The sequence below is a fragment of the Diadema antillarum genome, unplaced genomic scaffold, assembly GCF_040938485.1.
Source record: "Diadema antillarum isolate AM-2024a unplaced genomic scaffold, OU_Dant_1.0 scf00000001, whole genome shotgun sequence".
In the NCBI taxonomy this organism is placed as follows: Eukaryota; Metazoa; Echinodermata; class Echinoidea; order Diadematoida; family Diadematidae; genus Diadema; species Diadema antillarum.
Window position 1 is genome coordinate 2,781,773 of NW_027270890.1, and position 25,646 is coordinate 2,807,418.

The window sequence follows — 25,646 nt, forward strand, 5'->3', positions numbered from 1 at the left end:
AAAGGTACGACCTGGGTTTTGTCACAAATCTAAAAAAAAAATTATAACTTTCTTGATTAAAATAGGGGAAAAACTAGGTGAGTTCTTCAACTTCAGCATGTAACTGTCATGTAGCTCACTAAAATCGATACTTAGGGTACCCGATATTTTTCGTTAATGGCTCCCTAAATGTTCGTGACGGAGATGACGCAAAATGGTGGGACACAATTTTGAATTATTAATTTCATTTTTTTCTTAAATCATTTGATATTGGTATATCTTATGCTAATAATTTAATAGTATGCTTCGAAATGAAATAGAAAAGCATTTAAAAACGTTTCAACATGCTTCCATCTTGAAATGCAACATAAGGATATTTATTTGTAGTAATAGAGGGACATGGGGATTTCAGTGGTAACGGATACCAAAAAATTAAAATAATAGGTCAGGATAAACAATTAATTCCTCTTTTTGTATGTTATCTTAATTCCATAAATGTAAGTCATTGTGAACAGAACAGAGAGTAATGAAATGACCTTTTATTTTTGTACATATAACCTTTAAATTGGTGGGACACAGCAATATACACTTAGCGAAGAATGACCCAGATACGGGGGAAATAGTGAAATTTCGAGCATTTGACCTTGACCTTTGACCTTGAGCATGTGCACCCAAAAGTTGATAGGCACAATCTCACTCCCTCTTAAAGACCTAATAAAATGCGTGCAAAATGTTTTGATATGCAAAAGAAATGTAAAATATATGTCATGATTATCAATGTAAATATGTTTTCAGTGTCGTTCCGGTTTTTATCGCTTCTAGAAACTCCACCAAATATCACATTTTTGGAGGACCTCGTTGCAGCTTTTGCGAAAAAAATATGTCACGTGACCAACACCCCTGAACCGATTGATGACTTATAAGCACGGAGTTGTGCTCAGTTAGCAGACGCCGCTCAGCACTAGCACTTAGGTTACTAGCTTGGTACACGTGCGTACACCTTAGCTAGCCCGGCCAGGCCCGGGCCCGGGATGTGCGCTCCCGGTCGACCCACTGACTGTCGACATGTACGCATTAGTACCACGTACATTATCACTAAGTTAGCTTGCACAAATACCTGGTACCTCGAGCATAATGTCTTCCCCTATATGGGTAAACTTCGACATTGATGATAATGATGATGATGAAGACTGCAGCTCTGACGATAGCGGAGAAGAAGAGGAAGCACGTGAAGTTGAAGGGGAAGATGGGGAGGGAGAGGCAGCCGATGAACCAGAACGTTATCGTGGGGCTGCACCTTACCGATATGAACCAGCTGCATCTCCCGCTGCCAGTGCAAGAGCGTATGAACATGGCACCAAGTCCGAGAAAAGACCTCACGGAAACGATCGCCTGGGAAATACAGAGTGGTATGCCCCCATAGTTTAACGTTAGAAAGGATATACTGTATTCTACATGATTGACACTGTAAGTTGTAACTGTTTGTCTAGTAAGTAGTAGATGAACAGACCCAGCTCGCTCACAAAGTGAGTGGCTTACTCCGGCCGCCGCCAGCGGGGAATGGGAGCGTCCCGGCCGTGGCCTGGCCCGTCGGCCGGCGCTAACAAGTTAAACTAGTACTAGTAGTAGTACCACTAGGTCTAGTAGACTAGTAAGTAGTAATAGTAGCAGAATCTTTGGTAGTAGTACAGAGGCTACACTCTTAACATATACATTAGGGGGATTAGAGTATGTTACAGGGTGGGTCATGGCTCAAAAAAAAAAAAGAAAAAAAAAAAAAAAGGCCTAACCAGTTTCCCCCATGGTCAGTTCTGCAATAATTGTTATCAGTTATTTAGATGCGCCATTTTCTAAGAAAAACGATACCAAGAATGATCATCAATTTTGGTCGAGTAGTTTAATACTGTGGAAGGAAGCCCCACCGCCGTGCTTATCTACTGATGAATGCCATGGTGGGGTTGAATTCACGGGTAGGCCTAGGCCTATACACAGGCGAGTCGCCATAGTATTAGTACAGACATGCAGTGGTGGGGCTAACCTCGTGAAATAGGCCCCCACCGCAGTGCACGTGCACCTGTGCGTTTATAGCAAGCAAAGGGTTTGTCCTAGGCTAGGGTTAGGGTTTAGGGTTAGGTAGGGTTGTATTTATGGTTAAATTGGCCGTTAAATTAGTCGAGGGGACATATTAGGAAGTCCTTTTCGCCGCATTCACGAGTATCATACTGTGGAAGGAAGCCCCACAGCCGTGCTTATCTACCGATGAACGCCACACGGTGGGGCTAAATTCACAAGTATAAACAGGCGAGTCGCCGTAGTATTAGTACAGACACGCAGTGGTGGGGCCTATTTCACGAGTTTGCCTAGTACAAATCTATGTAAGCTTAGCGTTGTCCGAGTGCGAAGTATCCTTTTCTCGCCACAGTCTCCATGATCTTACAGTGAAAATAATGGATATCCAAGCGTACCACAGTTGTAATCTGTATTATTGGCAGTATTAAATCCGATACAATTCATTAAATATTCTTTTGTCCAAAGGCTTAGCCAATGACAATAGTGCAGCGCAGCGCTAGCTATGCGCTCGCTAGCTCGCTCCCCCGCCAGTGCTAGCCGCCGGCCGGCTGTCGCGCGCGCTGCGATAGCGCTGCGCTAGCCCGCTGACTATGGCTAGGCTGGGTCGGACAATCGATATCGACGACTCCGATCTTTGACGTCATCACAACTTAGAAGTGATAGAGCGCCGCATGCGGCGAAAGTATAGAAAGTTTTCCAAAACCAAGGAAATTGCATCCAGTACGTTAACAAATATAGAACAAAATTCAGAACAGTATAAAACTCCGCACAACCATAGAATTACTTAGAATTTAACATTTAATATCATTACATTGTACATCATTAAGAAAAAAATGTCTAAACCATTTTGTTAGGTCTTTAAACATACATGCCAAGTTTCATTAGGATACCTCCAAAGATTTTTTAGTTACACTGTCCACAAAATTGATTACTGACGGACGGACGGATGGACGGACGCAAGGACAGACAACCTGAAAACACAATGCCTCTGGCACCACTTTGTTGCAGAGGCATAAAAACAAAAACAAACAGACATGCTTTAATCTACATTGCAAGGAGCAAATTACTGGACAAATTGCAAATTCACTGCCAAATTCTACTTTTAAAGGCAGCCGATCGCCATTCCTTATGGTACGTAAACTCCGAACGACCGAAGTTTGTGCAATGCAATTGCGCAATACCAGACTCGGTGCTATATCCATAAACGTGTGGGACAATGCTGCCACTGAGACACGTGTGTGTGTGTGTGCGTGTGTGTGTTTGCATCATACACAAACATTGTCACCGCGAGCTGCGGTGATTGGAGGAGAGAGGCCAGAAGACGCGTGGCTCTTTTGGCCTCTCTTCATGCGCAAGGGCACTGAGAGTGTGCGTCCATTCGGAAGCTCTCGTGGCTTGCTCAGACAGCCATTTTGGGTTAGGAGATTTGCAGCATAGAGCTCTTGTAGGTCAGCGTGTTGTTCGCTGACCCATTGAGCCAGCGCTATTCTCATTCGGGGTCACTACATTTGATACAGAATGGGGGAGGCAGCGTGTTGCGTTCGTCTCCGTGCCGCACAAACCACTCACCACGATTGAGTGCCTTTAATACTACGCAGAAACCCTGTAAACATGTACAGTATGTCCCAAAAAAATTACAATCCACTTTTCGCAATGATAACACCCAATATGATTCAACCTTCTAAATGCCACTTCAGAGTCTTAAAATATATTATCTTAGCTCTATTTTGCAGAAAACCCCATTCAATTTGGTTAAGCGGTCACAGAGAAATGTGGATTGTTGTAAAAGCATGGCATGAGTTTGATTCTTCCAAGTTTAGCACTTGGATGTTTTTGGAAATGCAAATTAATGTGTGAACTCGATAGACAGAACTTGGAGGGAAGGGATTCCTGACATGCTCTACAAATTCCTCTTTTCTCTTTGACCACTGAAGTAAATCAAATGGGGTTTTCTGTAAGATGTGGGCAATGAGTTATAGTTTCATACCCTGAAATTGTATTTGGATTGATTCACTATTTTTAAAGCTATCATTACGGAGGGTACCATATTTTTTTTTTTTGGGGGGGGGGGGGGGTGGGGACACACGGTATAGTGTACATGTGGCATATTCTACAAAATTGACCTCATATGTAAAATTTAATTTGGATACCTCAGTGGGTTCTTAAGTTCTACTGACCACAAAATCAATTCTAGACTGAAGGATGGGTGGAAAGATGGACAGACAACCAGATAAGTTAAAAAGAGAATGATATTTTCACCTTGATGTCTCCAAATAATGCTTGGAAGTCATCCTCCACTGTGGTGAACCCAATATGGAAGAGACAGTCACTCTCATATTTTTTCAGATGGGGATTGAGTCCACAGTCACTCTTCCTAAATGGTCCAAAAATGACAATGCATGCAAAAGTAATCAGAATGATTATGATTTTATGGACACCTATCAACCATCTTGTAAAAATATCCACTCTAGATTAAAGACGTAATAACACATAATGCCAACCAGAATGTACACAGCTCAAGTGTACAAAAAACAAAGTTACACTAATAGGTACAGTAACAGGGGGACTTGACAATGATGCTTCATAGTGTCACTGATAGGCTATTTCAAAGTGTGAATTTTTATTGAGGGCAAACATATTCACATCAGTCCATTGCATCCACTCATAAAAGTTGTTGCAAAGACATGTCTAACAAATTAAAAAGAGGAAGATACATACATGTATATAAGATATTTTGTCCTTGCCGAACAAGACACAAAATTTTCATACGTTGTTAATCTTGTGTTTATCAGTTTAGGGTAAAACATGCTGCTACCATGGCAACACACTGGCCAACAATGTAGAAAGAAAAATTTTGCACATCTAGGTAATATAGTGGTAACATGTGAAATTTTAAGCCAATTGCTAAAAAACAGAACCGACTCCAAATTTTGGCATGATTTTCATTCAAAATATACTGTCACCATGGCAACACATTGCTAAACAATGACGAAAGATGAAGTTTGCACATCTTTGTACTTTAGCGGTAACATGTGCCAAATTTCAAGTCAAATAGTAATAAACTGAGGTAGTTAGCCTAATCTGCAATATTTTGGACATGATATTCAAAGTACGCTGTTACGGTGGCAAAACATTGTTTAATAATGACAAAAGATAAAGTTTGCACATCTACATTGTACATACAAAAGCGGTCACATGTGCCAAATTTAAAGCCAAATACTCATAGAGAGAGTTAACTTAAGCCACAGTATTTTTGAATGATTTTCATTCAAACTACTTTGTTACTGTGGCAACGTATTGTTCAACAACAAAAGATTAAGGTTGCACATCTATGTATCACAGCACTCACATGTGAAAAATTTCAAGCTAAATGCTCAAAGACATAGAGAGTTAGCTGAATCCACAATATTTTCATACACATGCTTTTTAGTTAATAAAATGCTGTTACTATGGCAATGCATTGTTCAACATTGGCAGAAGGTACATTATGTTTTGCACATATATCTACATAATGTAGCAGTCACATGTGTCAAAATTTAAGTCAAATACTCAAAAACTCAAGGAGTAAGGTCAATCCACATACAGGTATGTTTTGTGTGATTGGTAAAAAACAAAAAAAAAAAACAAAACAAAACCCTGAGCACTGTTGCCAATGGCAACACATTTCTTCAACACACGAAAAAGGTGTCTTGCACAGCACATTACATTGATCATTTATCCCAAATTTCAACTGAACTGCTTTAAAACTGGGAGAGCAGTTTGATCTGAAATATTTCATAAGATTTTTATGAAAATTTGCTACTGTCATGGTAACGTATTATGCAATACTACTGAAAAAGTTGTCTTGCACATCTACCTTTGATAGCGGTCTCACACCTCAAATTTGGGGCTAATTGCTAAAAAAAACGAGAGGAGTTTGATTCACAAGATTTATATGAAGATTTGCCGAAGCCATGGCAATGCATTATGTGATACTAACCAAAAAAGGTGTCTTGCACACGGGATTGACCTTTCATAGTGGTCACACATGCCAAATTTGGGGTCAATTGCTCAAAAAAATGAGAGAGTAGTTTGATCCACAAGATTTTGCAATGGACCGATTGACCGCCTGGCCATCCGACCTCACAGTGATTCCTATGCCCCCATACACATTCTGTGTGGGTTGGGGTACAATTACAGTGAACAAGGATGATGAAATTGCAGCTTCACCATAAGAATGCAGGAGTTGGGCTCACCATAAGAATGCATTGTGAGTAGGAGGCTCAAATATTCCAGACAATGTAATTCCATTATAACACCGCTTGCTTACCAAGTTCACCTGTGCAAAATTTATGTATGCTTTCTTTTTACCCACGCCGATGAAAATTGGCAGGGTTATGTAAAGGGCTCCATATGTTTGTTTGTTTGTTTGTGTACAAGATGAACAGAGAATGGGTGAACGAATTTGCACCAAACGTTCAGGGAATGTTTGGATAGTGACAGGAAAGAATCAGTTAGATTTTGGTGATAATCGGTTGACCCCTGTGACCTTGTTGTTTTGACCCCATAGTATAGTATGATGGGGTGACCACTCTGAAAATTTTCCCGTTTCTTACTTTGCACATTTTCCACTACCATACGAAAACAGAACTCCCAGACAATGGACTTCGCTGTCAAATGTTAGGAAGAATTCCGAAATTTATGTTTATTTGAGGGACTAGTCCTGAATTTGTGAACATTTTGTGAAAGTTCACTTTCCGTCGTCACAAAATGGCCCGTATTTGGCGATTTTTCATATTAAAATTGATTTTCTTTTTTTCGTTGGAGGAATATTCCTCAATCACAGAAAAATTTTGCTCGGTCCCAGTCACACTGCAGTGCGTATGCTTCCATTTCGTAGTGCACTATCTCACTGGGCGAAATTTGAAGTCTTGGGCGAAATTTGGACACAGCACCATAGATGACACGATCACTGCTTCGCACTCTTTTTCATTGTAGAGTGTTTTGGTGGAAGTGACGAAAGAAATTCTATGTGACCTTGCAGTTTTGACCCCATAGTGTAGTATTGCAACTACTCTAACGCCACTAAGGCGTGGGTCTGCCACCTGTGACGGCTCCTCTAGTTTTGCTCTGCTTCCTTGAGCCCCCACTGATGCATAGTTATTCTAATGTAAAAGTCTGAAAATCATCCGGAATTCTCCTTTAAAGGGGTCGTATAGTTTTGGTTGAGACCTAATTTCAGGTTTCTAACATTTTTTGGTGAGATAATGAAAAACCTCTAATGAAATATGAAAGAGCGTGTAATTCCATGAGGAATTCAACGCTTATATGATGAAAATTGGTTTTGAAATGGCTGAGATATCCAAAACAGAGCGATTCTAATAAGTGTGGGACCCACACTTTATTACAATCACTTTGTTTTACTTTGTTTGTGGATGTTTTTATCATTCCAAACCCGATTTTCATCAAATAAACTTTGAATTCCTCTTAAAATGGTATGCTCTGTACTATTCCATACCCTAAGTGTTTTCTTGGTACTTTGCAAAAAGTTAAAGGCCCAATTCTCATCCCCACCAATATTGTACCATCCCTTTAAGCAACTTGGAAAAATATTAACTCAACATGAGTTTGATGTGAGCATGTACTTTAATTTGTTCATTAATGTACTCCATGATCATAAATGTAAAAATTTGTGAAATTGTAAGGAAAAAAGATTCGGGACAAATCAGACTCGCTAAAATCATGGCATATCCATGAGCAATGTCTACATACCTATTCATAACATGCTGTGCTGACATCTTTCTTGAAGTGAGTGGATTATCTTATGAACACCAGTGATCTATAGAGCTGCTCTGTGCACCATCTGTATTTATATAGGCACACATGAAATACAAATTAGAGAAATTCAATGGCAAAATACAACTTTATGTTGGTACCTTCTGTTATCATTCATTGGTTTGTTTCAAATAATCAGTGCATCGCATCCACTCATGAAAGCTGTTGCAAAGACATGCCTTCAACTAGAAATGGCCGTAGCGGTAGCACCTCGATGGCAACCCTCCCGCAACTTGCCTGTAACCCTGAGTAGAATGCAAGTAGCACACTTCCAGCAGGTAATATGCACGCGAAACGCACCCAAATCCAGGGATGCCAAGTTCAAAAAATTTTTATGAGTGAGATTTTCATGACTCGGCATCTCGGCGAGCGAATGTGCCCGCGAGCGAGGGTGTGGGAGGGGTTTTTTTCCCCTGTGGCCTCCCACGGTAGGGAGCTTTTTCAATTTTTAGCTCTTAATGGTGCGATCAGGTGCATACTTCAGTGATATTTTGAAAGACAAAAGGGAAATATACCTTCAATTGCAACTATTGGTAGGGAGCTTTTTCAATTTTTAGCTCTTAATGGTGCGATCAGGTGCATACTTCAGTGATATTTTGAAAGACAAAAGGGAAATATACCTTCAATTGCAACTATCACATTAATCTTTTGAGCTATGCTCATTATTCATGTTTTTACAGGCCCAAAATGCAGACTTCGCTCGATGCGTGAGAAAAATGGGTGTCATGCGTGAGATCGTGAGACGGCCCCTAAATTCTTGAGTCTCACGCAGAATGCGTGAGACTTGGTAGCTCTGCAAATCCTAGTCCCCCGCAGAAATTTATCCTGTGGTCTTGAAAATCCATACACGCAACAAGCCTGCATACAATTGTAGGAGTAGGAATTGTTAATGACATAGTCCTGCAACATTTTGTTTCTGTTTGATCATTCTCAAAAAAAAAAAAAAAATTCACTGTGCGTAATGAGGTGGCCTTTATCTCTATCACTCGCATAATTTAGTTTAAATAATGCAATCATATTGCATCCCCACAAATTGTCTATCGCGGAATACAACCGACAAATCTTAGAATAGGAAAACAATTGGAATAAATTCATTATATTCAAACTAGCATTTCCCTTTAAACTCACAAATGTCTTTGTAATTAACATCTCAATGTAATAACAATAAATGAAACTAATACCTTCACAAACATTACATAAGTATGGATTTTCCAGCACGCGGGAAAATTTTCTGTGGAATGACAAGAATGTTGGCGAGTTCCGTACTTGCGTCTTACCTGTTAGGCCAAAATAAATAATATGTTGCTTTCCGGTAACCCGACCGACCCGACCAAAAGGTGCCGACGCGGTAAATTTTATTCTCATAGAGAAAAATAAAATTTTCAGTAGTCTGTCCGTGTAAGAAATCTTCATAGAGAAAAAACAAAATTTTCAGTAGTCCGTCCGTGTAAGCAATCTATCTCCAAGACTTTCAACAGAAATTTTATGATCCATACGAAGAATGACAGTAGAAATTGCACCAGCGCGCACAAGTACAACTACACGACAACGTTGTACTGCACGCAATTTACTGCGAAGTACCGTATATGGCGTACCCGATACATTTTTTGCACAATGCAATGCATGTGTGTACGGTATAAAATGCATTTGGATGACTGTGTGTGCATTGCAATATTGTGCGACTTGCATACGTTCCTGTAACGTATGCTGCAGAGCTAGGTCTAATGGAAGCTTCCACTATCTAGTAAGGGAGGGGGAATGCTTTCATCTTGTCAAGAGAGCTTCTGTGTGAGCGAATGCAAAACTCTGTTCAGTGTTTCCAATTATTGTTTACTATAAAACATAATCATGCGTTGTTTTCAGGCTTTTTCATTTTATTGGATTTTAGACATCAGTATTTTCCGAAGTATTCAAATTCCTTTCCCCCCAGACTGGAATCGGAAAGTCTGCTATAACGATGATCGCAAAATGCCGCGCTGTGTGTGGAAGCGCTGATGTGCAAACACGTGGTTTCACTTTCAAGTTTAAAGGAATGCGCCATGTGCTCCTGCCTAAGAGGTTACTAGTACTGCAAGTTCGATGGATCGAATGCGCCATAAGCTGAGCTGAATGGCTTGTTTACGGTAAACATGCAGTTTACGTTCGATACGAAGAAACCATTACGTCTTTTACGAGGGAAGAACATACAAAACAAACAAAAACAAAAAAACCCATGAACGTATGTTGATAGCCAAAACTTTGAAAAGTAATAAGCAGTTTTGATGAGCGTGAACTGAAATTAATTGTCATTATTTTGCTGTCTGACCAGGTGATGACTGCATCTCATTGGACCTACTCGTAGTGAATTTGTCTGGGCGTAAGAGACCTTTCATGTATTTCTGTGATTGCATTTTTAATTTACAGCAATAAATCAATGTAACCACCTATTTTGCTAGTCTCTGACTACGCACACCAAACGAGCAAGTTTTAACACAGAACCAAGTAGAGTGCACACCCCACCCCCCCTGACTCCCCACCCTGACTCCCCCACTTGCGCCGTCCGCGGGCGCCATCTTCCTCTTTTTTGCTCGCAGCCTAGACGAAGCAGCTAAGTTCTTTTGGACGGGGAATTCATCCCCTTCCATTGTAACTTTCAGAGTATTACTGTCTTCAATTGCACTAGTGTTACAAATTTTATGGTGTTCTATATAATTTTGTAACCTTTTTTCATCTGAGAACCTAAATATTTCGAGGGATTTTAGACGATTTTATTGTACTATCGTAACCTCCTCGTTCAGTACCGACACTGTAGTCCCGCGTACGTGTTTCACTGCAGGACTTTTGCATATCGCGCGCCGTGCATGCGCCGGCTCCTGATCTTTTCTGCGTGACTGCAGACGTTCGTGTTGGGACGTGAGTGCATATCCTGTGGCCTAGCATCAGGGTAAGTCCTGTAAGTTTTCTCATATCTTTTGTTTCGAGATTACTTGACTTTAGATATATAAATCCAACCGCTTTTTCAAGGCGTATGATTTCTAGGACACAAAAATTTGGAAACAATATGAGCTCCTCTTCGGAGACAGTTTCAAATGGTTTGGGTCGTCCATGGCGCCCATCGGCCGGGTCTTCGCCCGAGTCGACTTCCCCAAGCCCTGTGGCTGTTCCGCCAGCCAACAACCAGGGTGCCCAGGCCGTCCCAGGCGGGTTTTGTCCCGTCAGTAGCTCTGGCCAGGGCGAGGGGATGACGCCGCGCTCTCAACCAGCGGGGGTTTTTACGCCTCCGCTTGGGGAGCTGGCGGGGCATGCACAGCCAGTGGCCAGGCGGGCTTCTGCGCCCGTTACGGGCTGGAGCGCATCCCAGGCGGCAGGGGTTCTGCCCCCCGCCCCCCTGGTTTGCGCAGCCGTTCTTTCCTCCCAGCCAGCGGTGGTTTCTGCGCCACTTCTTGGGGAGCGAGCACGGCGCGCAGCGCCGGGGGCCGGGCAATCTTTCGTGGTTGCCACGGACCGACGCTTGGCTCAGGACCCTGGGGATTTGTCCCCCCCTCCCGCTTCTGGCCCACAACCTCGACCCACCACCAGCCCAGCCTTCCTCCCACAGCTTAAAGCGGGTAGCAGAAGCCTCTCCTTACTACGAGAGAGAGGATAAGAAAGCTAAGAAAAGGAAGAAGAATAAAGACAAAAAGTCTGGCAAAGATCGCCCGACAGCTGTCCCTTCGGAAGGCAAACTTATGGGCATGCTTCAGGCATTTGCCGCCCAACAGGGCTGGTCTTTAACGCCACCCACTGGGGCGAACAGCAACCCGCCTAGCACAGGAAGCCCTGCCACTGGGCCCGCGGCTATCATATCGCCGCCAGCACCACCGCACAGGCCATCTCATCCTCCGGTGGCGCTGGGTGCGCCCCCCGGGGAGGAGACGTACCAGGCTAGTACCACTCCCTTGTATGTGGACCCGCCTTTTGAAGTCATGGCCTCTCTCGACCGAGCATGGGAGACACCGATTCGGTGTCCTGCCTTTCAACCAGCTCGAGGGCCCCGTCCCCCACACCCAAGGAGGCCCAGGACCCCCCTACTCTTCAGCGGATGGGCACTGAAGCCCATACCTTGCTGCACAAACACCTGCCCGATATTTACAAACAGGCAGGGCAGGAATCGCGGGCTTCACTGCTCTTTAGGCAACAAGCCCCGCCCACAGGCATTCCCCTGACTGCCGATTTCAAAGGAGAGTTTGACCGCATTGCCGGGCAACCCCCGCAAAAATCCAGCACAGCCCTGGGCAAGGCCTTCACCTTCCAGGCGGAGGATTTTCAATTCTTCTTAGCGGAGAAACTTTCCCCTGACACGCTAGCGGTAGGGGAACGTGTAGCCTCCCGCAACCCCTTGCGCTCCCGCACATTCAGGGAGGGTGATGCCCACTGGGCGGCCATGTCCACTATGGTACGCTCGGGCATGCGGCTTACGGCCTATATGGGTGCCCTCATTGGGCTCAACACCCGTGCACAGGAACTTGGGGTATCCGAAGGGGACAGAGCAGTCATAGATGACTTACTCCTCTCCCTCACAGGACTGCAATGGTCCCAGTTATCTCAGGCCGCGGTATATACCCATCGCCACCGCGAGATGACTCTGCAAAGTTTGGGTGTAAAGCAGGGGGATGTCCCCACCCTCACCCAGGGCCTCTCTTGCCGTGGCCCCCTCCTCTTTGCCGGACAATTTGCTCAGGTAATCGAGAGGGAGGTAGCCAGCCGCAAACAAGCGGCTGAGATAGCACAATTAAAGCAGCCCAGACAGGGGCATACCCCCCGACCTCGGAAGGAGACCTTTCGTCCCCCGACTGCGGGAGGGCATACCGCGCAATCCCAGCGCTGTGTCACGGTGACGGTACCGGCACCCAGCCCCGCCCAATCAGCCCGACAAGATCGGCCATGTGGCGGACAAGCTGCTGGTGACAAACGGCGGGGTGATACCTGCAAGTCCGCCAAAGGCGGACGCCGTTTTTGACGGGTTTTCCCGAGCGCTTGTCCCCCCTGTGGGGGTGGGGGGGCGTCTTCAATTCTTCCTATCAGCATGGAGAACCCTCTCTACCATTAGGGGCTATCGTTCAGCCATTGCAGCAGTACACTCAGGTTTACCAGACGGGTCAGGAATTTCCTCTTCACCATATCTTACTAAGTTGCTCCGCTCTTTTTTCTTGAAACGACCCCCCATGACCAAGTTGGTCCCCGCCTGGAGCTTGCCCCGCGTCTTAGATGCATTGGCCAGACCACCCTTCGAACCCATGGCCACATCTTCCTTACACCACCTTAGTATGAAGACAGCCTTCTTGATAGCAATTGCTTCAGGCCAGAGGCGCAGTGCGCTACATGCTCTCTGCCTTACCCCAGGTCATATCAGGTGGGAGAGGCGTGGGGTACGCCTCATCCCCTGGGCTACCTACATAGCTAAAAATCAAACGGCCTCCTCAGGTCCAGTGGAGATTTTTATTAGCCCACTCTCGGAACTGTCCTCTATCGCAGAAGACAAGGTTTGGTGTCCGGTCAGAACCTTGAACTGGTACCTCGATAGGACCAAGAGCTTACGCAAGGACGACCAGTTATGCATTATTACACGCGAGCCCTACACACCAGCATCGCAAGATTCCATTTCCCGTTGGATTGTGGAAGCCATCCAGGCCGCTGGTACAGAAGCCTTACTACCAGGAGCTACCCCCTGGGCCCATGATACGCGTGGCATTAGCACTTCCTGGGCACTTTTTCAAGGGGTGCCTCTAGCGGAGATCCAGAAAGCAGCATACTGGCGCTCTTCCAACTCCTTCATCTCTCACTACCTGCGGGACATCCCAGCCGGGGAGGAATCCTTCGCCTCTGCAGTGCTGACCGCCGCAGGAAGTGTTGCCTGACTCCTGGTGGACCCTTCCTCCCAGAGGGACATGCCTCCCAGACATTATCAGTGTAAGTCTAGCAAAATAGGTGGGTACATTGATTTATTGCTGTAAATTATGAAAATCCAGGACTGATTTTCTTATTTACTAGATAAATCTATGTACCCACCTATGACCCACCTACCATCCCCGCTCCTCGACATGTCCCACTGCTTGGGACTCCCAAGGGCTACGGCAGTGTTCGAGGAAGATGGCGCCCGCGGACAGCGCAAGTGGGGGAGTCAGGGTGGGGAGTCAGGGGGGGGGGGGGTGGGGTGTGCACTCTATTTGGTTCTGTGTTAAAACTTGCTCGTTTGGTGTGCGTAGTCAGAGACTAGCAAAATAGGTGGGTACATAGATTTATCTAGTAAATAAGAAAATCAGTCCTGGATTTTCATAATTGACTGAATAATCAATCCTTTTTTTTTTACTGTTCAGGGAACATAAGATATTCGATCAAGTACACTATAATCGACTGTTCGATGTTTCCTACTATGCGCCAAAAGAAAGGCTATAGAATCATATCTTTGCAATCATTCCTTTAATTCAACTAATGAGCTGGTTCTTCGATCGATATTTCCAGGATATTTACACGCTGTTTATTCCAGTGCGCGCATTCTTTCGTCTGGCACGCACCTGGGTGTGGCACCTGCTTTTGTGGAAATTTCCACAAGGGAAGAGGGGTGGGGTGTCAAGTTTCTTCGAGCTGAAGAGACTTAAAGATCAGAGCCGTGTACGATCTTTGACTGCATACGCAATCTCTTCGCTTTTATTTATTGTCATTCATGTTTCCCTTGTATATTCTCTGCTGATATTGAATATTTAGATTTAACTTTACGAAGGCTGCTAGCATGTGGTTCTTTTTGTTGTGAGGTGTATGCAATTTCTTTTTTTATCATTCTTGGGAGGGGAAAGAAGAGTAAGAGGGAAAGTGAAATAAAACGGCACGTACGCTCACAGCAAGCCTTCTTTTTACACCAACATAGTTATCATCACCATCAGACATCACTCGGATCATTTTAGCCTTTTCCTATCAACATTAAGAAACACGCATAGTCCCTGAAGATAAACACCTAGGAAAATAGATAACAAATACAAAGTATCAACACCTCCCAAACAACACAAAGCACATCGAAGCGGCTGGGATCAAACTCCGTCGCTTCGATTCGAAAAAGTATTGCAGGAAAGCAGAAAATCGCCGTTACGAAAATAATAGTGCGATACACTTGAAAGAATTATGTTTAAATACTTCAAAATATAAAGGGAACGGATAAAGCAATATAAAATTGAAGAAATCGTACCAAACCAGGTGTGAGAAACGACAGAAATAAAACGAAGTTTAGTAGTATAAGCTTAGGCCCTAGCAAAAGTTTGCAGCACCGAAAGCTACGCAAAAATAAATACACTTTGGAAACCTGGTATTGCGACGAGATCCTTGGGATCAAGTCAATAAACGATACAAAACAAAGGAAATTAATTCATTTTGTCTGGAAAATAGTTTGTTATAAGTATTCTGTTATATGAGATCTCCCTTAATAGGCCTAGAAATACATCGAGTTTCCACGATACTCGGGAAAGAAAGTTTGAACGCTTTTCACCTGCACATAATTTTACTGCAGTGCACATCAATACACAAACAGAAACTCACCTTTTCCTTGCAGAAAAATGATGCAATAACGTTATAAAAAACACACCACACTCATTTCATACTTGGGAGGCAAGGGAAAAGCGGATGAAGAAGAAGAGAAAAAGAAGCAGACATTGCACAACGGTACGTCTTCTACCCCGCCTCCAAATGAAATAGGGTACTGTAGTGGCAGCTGGCTACAGACTTGGCACACACGCTCCCCAGCCGGCCACACATGGGGATACCACGGCGATCAATGTAAACATCCAGGGTCCGTAGGCGATAGGGTTTCACGCGCGCAAAGTTCCGTTCGTTGTACACAGTGCACAAGCAGCGACTTGCATGTGCGCCATAGAGCTGTATTATACGTACTAGAGTGCGGACTCGTCATACGCGCACACGTTAAGGCTCTGTGATCGCATGGAGCCTGATCCGCCATTACTAAGAGTGGCAAAACTTAAGTACAGTGCGAATCGCTTGTGTACTAGCAATGTACCGTTGCGTTGACAAACGGGGTTGACAACGCCGGATTTAATCCTTTGCAAGACGTACACGCGATGAAAATCAACGATTTGAGTGATAATTTTATAATCTCATTCACAAAACCACGCATAACGCAATATAATTGCTATTTTTAATGTAAATTAAAGCTAAATAATTATCTCCTCAGTAGTGTATCAATTTTCATACGCTGAGCGCTGATTGTTCATCGCGGACATTCAAGTGCAGCTATCCCGCAGCTAATATTTAGCTCTGATTGATCGAGTGGTGAACGCGACTTGGAGATAATTTGTAACCCCGGGGGTGGGAATCAGTGGCATAGCTAGGATTTTTCCAGTAGGGGGCACCCTGAACTGCTACTGTGATTATTTTTTATTCAGCATATTTTTTTTTTTTCAGGGGGTGGGGGTGGGAGGCACATGGTGGCATACAATTTTTTTTTTTTTTTGGGGGGGGGGGGGGGGGGGGGGGCAGGTCCCCCATATCTACAGCCCTGGGGACACTGCCATTACAAGTCCTGTATAAACAATGCGTGTAAAAGGGGTTGTTTTTCACGGATGGGCGATGTACGCGCGTATAGTGAAAAGGGTAGCAAAATCGCTGAAATCAGAGGAAAAGGCCATACTTTTACAGAAGTAGCTAGGCTACTTGAAAAAAGGTATCTTCAGAGTGAATTTGGTGTATTTTGAGATCAAAGGGTCATTACTTGTACACACACACACACACACGCATAACAAACATAAATACACACACATACACATCCATATTAAACACATCCGTAACAAACACAAGTAGGCCTACACACACACATACACATCCATAACAAACACAAATACACACACACACACACTTACTTACTGAAGGCCCCCACCTCAACCTTAATTAGGAATACAATCATTTGAATGGGACATAGTGAATATGCCTGCACACACAAACACACACACACACTCTCTCTCTCTCTCTCACACACACACACACACACACACACACACAAAGTCTTGAACATATCACACAAATGAATACATGTACTACAGAGCATAATATATTCTATGCATTTAATCTTGTCATGGGATATTAATTCTCAAATTATTCGACATACATCATAAATGGCTGTTAGAAAATCTGTAACACAAAATACAGAATTATTTAAAGCCCAAGTACGCACTGGTAATATCGTCTGCATGCACAATTTTGGCAGATGCAGTGCGCGTGCATAATGCACTTGCCACCCTTACTTGCCACTCTTAGTAATGGCGGCGAGCTCTCCATGCGATCACAGCGATTTAAATGAGTACGCCCTCTAGCGATATGTAAATGCAGCTCTATGGTGTGCGCACACTTTTCTATTCAGCGCTTTCCACATACGGTGCGTACGCATTGCATCGATATCCAAGCCGAGTACAGATAACATGGCACATGTGATGTGCGTTTGCCATTTTTTTACCCATTATTTTTTCCAACTGTGAATTTGTACTTTGTAAGGACGTTTTCGTATTTTCGTATTCCCTTCGATTTTTCGTAACAAATATGAATTGGTTTCGAAACGGTTGGCAGCTCTCATATGTCCCTTTTTTCGGATTTCCTATCCCACAGATTTTACTATGCTTCAGGAAGCAAATACAGACAAAATAAAATATAGGGTAAAATTTTTTTGGAAAATGAAATTTTTTCCCTACCTTCCGACCCACTATTCTAGGGGTTTGGTTACCAGAGGGTAAAATTTTTTCGAAAAATAAATTTTTTCCCCTACCTTCCGACCCACTGTTCTTGAGGTCATGTTACCGGAAACCAACATATTATTTTGGCCTTAGACGCATGCTACTTACCTGCTACTTGCGTGCATTTTGTGTCCTACGTGAGAGCTTCGAAACTGATCTGTTTTCAGATACGAGTGATGTATGGGGGCTGTGAAGTACCTGTATTACAGCTGCAAAGTATCTACCTCGTATGAGTTGCCTGCAAAGTGCTGCCGCTAAGGGCCTCGTACTGGTGTTCTACATGTACCTTTGTGGGTAAACCCCCGCGACTCGCCCGGACGAGTTTTGAGCATGCTCAAGGCCTTGTCACACCATGTCTGGGAAAGCATTGCGGGTTGATTTGTGGGGAAAAACTTTTGATATCCGGACCTCCAGCAGTTGGCCCGCACCTGACAGTATATAGCACGCATCTCTCCCGTAGTTGCCCAGTGGTGCACACGCAAATCCGATTTACCCGCAGCCAAGTTTTGAGCATGACCAAGACTTTTCCGGGTGAGTTGCAGGAATTGCCCACAGAGGTCCACGCAGAACACCAGTTGGAGGCCTGTAGCTGCCGCAAGTCACAGGCAGTTGACCCGCTTGACGTATGTAAGTTGCTCGTAAATTTATGCTTTTGCGCCAGAAGTGCGCGTCATCTGCATAACATTCTGTGGGACATCCACCATACCAAATTCCTTCAGAGGAATTCCTTCACCGAGTTGTAAGCCCTCACTCGCCACCCATGTGCCTACATGCAGGTCTAACGCAATGGACGTAAGTAGAACGTAAGTAGCACAGGTCCAGCAGGTAAGACACACGTATGCGAAATTCGCCCAAATCCTTGTCCACCTGCAAAAATTATCCTGCGAGCTGGAAAATCCCAACAAGCATCAAGGGCCAAAACTTGGCTGCGGGTAAAGAGGACTTGCGTGCGCAACTCTGGGTAACTACGGGTGAGATACATGCTACGTGTAGGTACATTGTACTGTCATGTGCGGGTCATCTGCGGGGAACTCCTAGGTAGCAAAAATTGTTCTTCGCAAGTTGCATGCAAGGCTTGCCCGGTAAGGTGTGAAAGGGCCTTTACATTTAGTCTGATTCCTGAATAACCAACTACCGGTACTTTACAAGTGCAAACCTTCTGAGCATTCTGTAAATCAACAGATGAATGTCAATCCAAACATGCACAATCTCATATTTCCATTAAAGCATGCAAGCTTCAATTACTTACACTTCAATCATTTTACTTTTCGGCCCACTGAGCCGCAATCCTTCACAATACCTACAGCGTATGAGCTACGTGTAATCATTTTCTATGCATAAGCGCTGTATTGAACCATAATCTTAACCTACAATTCTGAACTCAATTGCAAAACTAACTTCACATAAATTTCCCTAAATACAGTGCACTCCCAATGAACATGGTTATAACAAAATTCCAGGTACAACAAAGTAAAAATTCAGGCTGCAACATTGTCTGATCTTTGTTTTTAATTGTTTTTTGTTCGGTTATAGTGAAATTTTGATACAACGAAAGAAAACTGCCAATCCTGAGGACGTTGTTACAACAGGAGTCCATTGTACCTGATTAGACAAGGCTACAATAACTAAATATTCATCTGTTTTCATTCTAATTTAAATTACCAAACTGTTTGGGCTCCTAAAGCAAAATCATTCGCACAGATCCAAATCCATTTGGGGTCATCCCACAAGACCAACGCCCATGAGTAATACACCCCACGAGTCATACAGCCCATGAGTGTGACACTCAGGCAAATATAGCCCATGAGTTCGACACTACGTAAAAACAGCCCACAAGTTCGACAGAAACAACACAGGGTTTAATGTGTCGGTCTCGTGGGCTTTGTTTGTTTAGTGTCAAACTCATGGGCTGTATGACTCCTGGGCTGTATAACTTGTGAGCTGTATGAATCGCGGGTGTTGGTCTCGTGACGTGCACCCATCCATTCCTTCTTAAGTCTTACATCTTGGCCCATGTCTTTATACGTGGCCTTTGCGGGTTATCAGTATGCAGTTAATTAATCTATAATATAGTGTGTAGCAGAAAACATTTGTCTATACTTATGATTAATGCATTAAGAGATATGCAGTGCATTATTTTTGTAACTCTTAACAGCATGAAATGCAGTGTGCTTATACACTGCTGTAGGTTTCACATACAATTGTAGCTTTTCAACATCTACTGCAGATGACTGCGTATTTGCATCACCTGCAACATGTCTACAGGCAGTCCTCGGCCCTTCGTGCCTAAAGGACAAAGGCCAGCAATGTTTATTGCTATCCACGGGCTTTCCCGTCCAGGGAATAGGGCGACTCAGAAGGCGATCTCTTCACGCTTTGTGTGGCCTGGAATGCGGAAAGATACCCACACTTGGGCACAGACATGTCTACATTGTCTGAAGTCAAAGGTGCACAAACACATATCTAAAGCTCCAATCTGAGTTTTTAGCACTCCTGACAGTTGATTCTCCCATGTACACTTGGATATTGTTGGACTGTTACCAGTTTCACATGGTTTTTCCTACCTGTTGACTTGCATCGACAGATTCACACGCTGGCCTGACGCTATTCCTCTTCAGGATATCAAGGCTGAGACTGTCGCCAAGGCATTCGTCGAGAGATGGATTTCAGTGTATAGCACTCCTGCTACCACAACAACAGACCGTGGACGTCAGTTTGAGTCCTATCTCTTTGTGCAGCTGACCAGATTACTCGGTACAAACAGACTTCACTCGACAGCATACCATCCAGTTTCAAATGGATTGGTTGAGCAATTTCATCACACCTCGAAAGCTGCACTGAACGCACATGACGACCCCGACCACTGGTTCGAGTATCTCTCTTTGACTCTTCTCGGGATCCACACTACAGCAAAAGCTGATTTGAACTGTTCACCAGCGGAACTGGTGTATGGTACGACGCTACGACGAACCGGTCCGTTGGATCGTTGCACCAGAACGACCTACCCCTCCATTAGATTCTGGTAGTTACGTCGAGCGTTTATGCGAACACATGCATCATCTTGCTCCAACTCGCACACGAGATCAACAGGTGAAGAGTTATGTACCCACAAATTTAGCGAACGCTCCATTTGGATTTGTGCATATGGACATGGTTAAGAAACCATTACAGCAGCCTTCCATTGGCCCCTTTTGTATCTTGAAGAAGAGAGAGAAATTCTACCTTTTTGACATGAATGGGAGGAAGGAAAACATCACCATTGATCGCCTGAAAGTAGCCCCAGGGATGCCAAGTTCAAAAAATTTTTATGAGTGAGATTTGCATGACTCGGCATCTCGGCGAGCGAAAGGCGCACGCAAGCGAGGGTGTGGGAGGGGTCCCCCCAGTGGCCTCCCACGGTAGGGAGCTTTTTCAATTTTTAGCTCTTAATGGTGCGATCAGGTGCATACTGAAAGGTGCATGGTCCCAGTGTTTTAGTCAAATGCGTACGCGGGCGCAAGGTGCAAGTTTCCTATACAGACCTACGCTATCGACTCCTCTTTAGCGCTTACGCTTTGGCCCACTTCCCCCGAGTCCGAAGAAGTCCGATTCACTGTAGTCAGTGGTCCGATCACAGTTTGGCTCATGATTCGGCTGAGGGGGATGACAGCTTTAGCAAACTTCTTTTGTGATGTCATAATAAGAAGCACATATGCACGCACCCTGGCATTACTACAGACTGCGCGTTGCGCAGAGAAGACAACGAAGGCAAAGTTACTTAGCAACACCTACGCACTTTACTCTTGATGACAGTTCAACTTCGTTAATCTTCGTATCAATGCTAACGGTGATCGGCAGTATCATCAACAGCGCCCTCTACACTACCGGGACTATGCCCCTTTAAGTGATTATTTTTTACTGATTTTGAAAGGCAAAAGGAAAATATACCTTCAATTGTAACTACCACTTTAATCCTCTGAGCTATGCTCCTTATTATGGCCCCAAATCGCCGACTTTGCCCGACGCGTGAGAAAAATGGGTGCCATGCGTGAGATCGTGAGACGACCCCTAAATGCTTGAGTCTCACTCAGAATGCGTGAGACTTGGTAGCTCTGTAGCCCATCTGGAACAGCCTTCATCATCTGACTCTGAGAACCAGCCTGTTTCTTCACGAGATGCTGTGGTCATATCTAGTCAAGGGTCAACTTCCCTCCTTTCCCCTCCCAAACCTCCCAAAATGTCTTTGCCTACACGTGCCACTGCCTCTTCACCTCCAACCCGAATGACATGTTCAGGAAGGCATGTTCATTTCCCCAAGAGTTTCGTACAAATTGCTTATGTGTAATGTGTTTAATACATGAATATGCATTGATTTTTTTCTCTTTTTCTTAAGAGATAAACTTTCCCTGTTTAAAGGGGATGGCTAGTAACTGATCAGTGGGAATCAGTGGGAATCAGTGGGAATGCTGGCAGATGACTGTTCCAATCCTTGTGGGATTCATTTATTAAAGAATACTTTATATATCTATTGTTGTGTGAAAATTATTTGATTCAGAATGGTCCCATATTCAAGTAATGTGCAGTTTAATGTTTCCAGGTTAGCATGCCTGTACCAGTACAGTGACGGGGCATTAAACTGCACATTACTTGAATATGACACCATTCTGAAGCAAATAATATTCACACAGCAATAGATATATAATGTACTCTTAAATGAATCCCACAAGAATTGGAACAATCATCCCCCAGCATTCCCACTGATTCCCACTGATCAGTTACTAGCCATTCCCTTAAAGGTTGTGGTTTAGTGCTCATGCAGTTTCATAACCACAATTGATTCAATTCTCATGTATAAATATGTCCTTATATTCTCTTTTATACATTGTGTGCATGGGGTATTGTATGTTTGACGCTACACATACAAATATGTACATTGTTTGTTGTTTTTTTCAATTGTTGACTATGCAGTTTTGATTTTTGTCGCCACTCAGAGGTTTTTCACCACTTTGTATCTAGCCTAGCGAGGGACTGATGTAGCAGATCAACATTTGTCTATAATTATGATAATGCATTAAGAGATATGCAGTGCTTTTTTTTTTTGTAACTCTTAAGAGCATGAAATGCAGTGTGCTTATACACTGCTGTAGGTTTCACATATACAATTGTACATAGCTTTTCAACACCTACCGGTACCGGTACTGCAGATGGCTGCTTATGTGTGTTAATTACCACCACAATCTATTTGCAAGCTAGACATACCCTGGATGCTCAGGTCAGTTCCTGTCTGAAAAGTTAGTGTCAACTGATTTGTATGCTAATGAAGCAATTATGAATAATTATACAACACATATTTAGAATGTAGCTATCCGATTGGTCGATTGCCCATCACGTGACATTTAGTGAAAAGTTCCATTGCATGCTCTGGCTGTCAGCAGCGCAATTTTGTTTGACCAAAATGTTCCATTGCATGCGCTCTGATGTCACAATAAACAAATATGTGCCGCACGCACTCAACAATTACAAGCGCGCTAACAAGCACGTATTTTTGTCACTCATTTTTGTAAACAACTAACTTCGTTTTGCATACGTACATGTACATACACGGTGACTGCGACTGTGAGGCTACTCATTCGTCTTTCACGGAAAATGGTTGCCATTTCTATGCTAAATTCAAGAATCTGTGAGTACCGAATCTGTTGACGTTCGAGGTGTTGTATAAAACAAATAGTGTATTGTCTTTACACGTGCAATGGAACCAGATATCGCACTCGGTGAAAGATGAGGCGCACTATTCAACTCGGCTTCGCCTCGTTGAATAGAGCGCCTCTATCTTTCACCTCGTGCGAAATCTTGTACCATAGACCTCGTGACCATTCACTATTTGTATATTACTGTACGTATACCAGCCAATTATTTTGCAGTTACATAATGTATGCAGTATTTTATAACCAATCAAAATAGTTTTGCCTTCGTCGCCATTGGGAGCTTGCCAGATTAGTTTCAGACCCCCAAATTTAGGCAGTCCTGCTGCAACTTTCATGGAGTGAACACCTTGTTATACATTTCAATTTTGCTCAGACCTGTCATGTGCTCCCATTATGTAAGGCACACTTGTCTTGGGTTGTCAGTTGAGTTGACTTTTGAGATTCTCTAGCCTATACTAGTCTACTACTCAGTCTATGTAGTACATGTATAGACAAGTTTTGTTTAGCTCTGCTTGTGGAGGTCTTTTGTTCTGCAGTTATCCAGTATCTTAATGGTGGATTTATATTGAACTGTGCTTAATACGTTGGACATTCCCAACCTCGGATAGTACGAGTCACTCCTATGACACACCACTACCAGGGACTTCCATGTAATGTCATTGACCTAGCATACATCGTGCTCCTGACTGAACATTACCAGCATACCACATAAGGCTTGGCTATTGAATGTATCGTGTTTGTGGCTACACTGACGTATTGAACCTGCCATCAGGGCTCATGCATGGAGTTCCTGTTTGTTCGACCATGGACCTATTAAATACACACGGACATTCATCGTATCGTTAATTAATTCATGCACCCGTTCATCTCAAAAGCGCCACAAAGACATTTTTAGCATGCTTCACTGCTTTGATCCCATGACCATCACTGCCAGCAAGCTGGGAGAAGAACAAGACGGAGATTCGAGAAATTTAAAACTATATGCGCAGAAGAAAATAACTCACAAAGATCAAGTACAGTGAATGTGCAGTTGTGGTGCATGTTACGAAATCATGCCTCAAACAATTTTGCTCGGGAGAAGCAGGTACCCGGTAGTTTTTAAAAGAAAGCTAACATTTTGGCAGAATGACTGTCATCTGTGATCTCAATATTTCACTTTTCCGCAGCTTATTCCAGAGCAAGAAGGGACAGTAATGGTAGAGAACAGATATATCCTGTTATTAGGCAAGGCCTTATGCGTGTGCGAAAATGTGCGAATCAGCAATTACCCATCTTTGACACAAAATTTGTAATGATCTCAGGTTTGCTGCTCCTCATCACCTGTATTTATTCAAAGATATTTCCATCTGACAAAGGCACATCAGCGAAACAAGACTGAAATGAGGGAAACGATCCTTTTGTGAGTGACAATACATGATCACACAATCATGATTGTCCAGACACCTGAATGTAGTCATTAAGATGCACATAATCAGGTGTCGGCGACGATTATTACATCAAAGAAAGACTGCAGTGAACAGTTCATGTATATTAGGCCCATGGTTCGACGGTGCCCAGCAGTGTACATCAGTGGCTACCACCCATCTATCGTCAGTGGCCATGGTATGATTCTACGATTGCCAGCGCCTAGACTACAGTAGATGGACTACTATACAAAATGTACCTACATACAGTGCTAGTGCTGAACAATCCTAGCATCTCTGTTGTTTAATGTAATATTTGCATGTGTGTGTGTGTGTGTGTGTTTATGCTGATATTAAATGAAATTCAAATAAAGAACAAAATCAAAAAGAAAGGAGGAAAGGATACATTGAAAGTAAAAGTAGAGATAGATTGAAAACTAAAGAAAAAGACGAATAGAGAAGGAAACAAATTTTATTGTACTAAAAAAAGGAAAGATAAACTTATTGATGAAGAACTTGGTGAAAAAAATATTGGTTTGTTGGAGAGGAAAAAAAAAAACTAAATGTAGAGGAAGGGAAAGGTGTAAGCAAGGAAACAGAACGGATAAGAGGAAAAAACATTGAAAAAAACAAAGTTGGAGGAATAAAAGAGTATAAATAGGAAGGAAGAGAAGATATGTATTTAATACAAGTACTTGAAAATGAAAGAATAAAGATACAAAAGTGCACAGCACTTCTTAATCATGTTCTTTATTTGAATTTCATTTAAATGCAACCAAAACCCAAAAAGAAATGTGGATTGAGCGAAAGTAACAACATTAGTAGAACCAAGGAGGTTTTATACATGGAGTTCCAACTGGCTGTAATTATTGAAGCAGTTGTCAGATTTCTATTGATGTACAAAAGAATTCCACAGGTGCACTTGTGCCTTTGATGATCGATGTTCCAAGCCG

The 25,646-nt window shown here is 43.3% G+C and overlaps 1 protein-coding gene across 1 annotated transcript in view; it reads right to left on the reverse strand.

The window, feature by feature from the left end:
• The window catches only part of LOC139727798 (uridine phosphorylase 2-like), a 119,811-nt gene that overhangs the window by 83,783 nt on the left and 10,382 nt on the right, over positions 1-25,646 (reverse strand). Inside the window, exons 2-3 of the mRNA XM_071638802.1 lie at positions 7,801-7,891; positions 4,309-4,423 (exon numbers count right to left, since the gene is read on the reverse strand). Of these exons, the coding sequence (XP_071494903.1) occupies positions 4,309-4,423; positions 7,801-7,826 (141 nt within the window). The 5' untranslated portion in view covers positions 7,827-7,891. The remainder of the gene's footprint in view (positions 1-4,308; positions 4,424-7,800; positions 7,892-25,646) is intronic.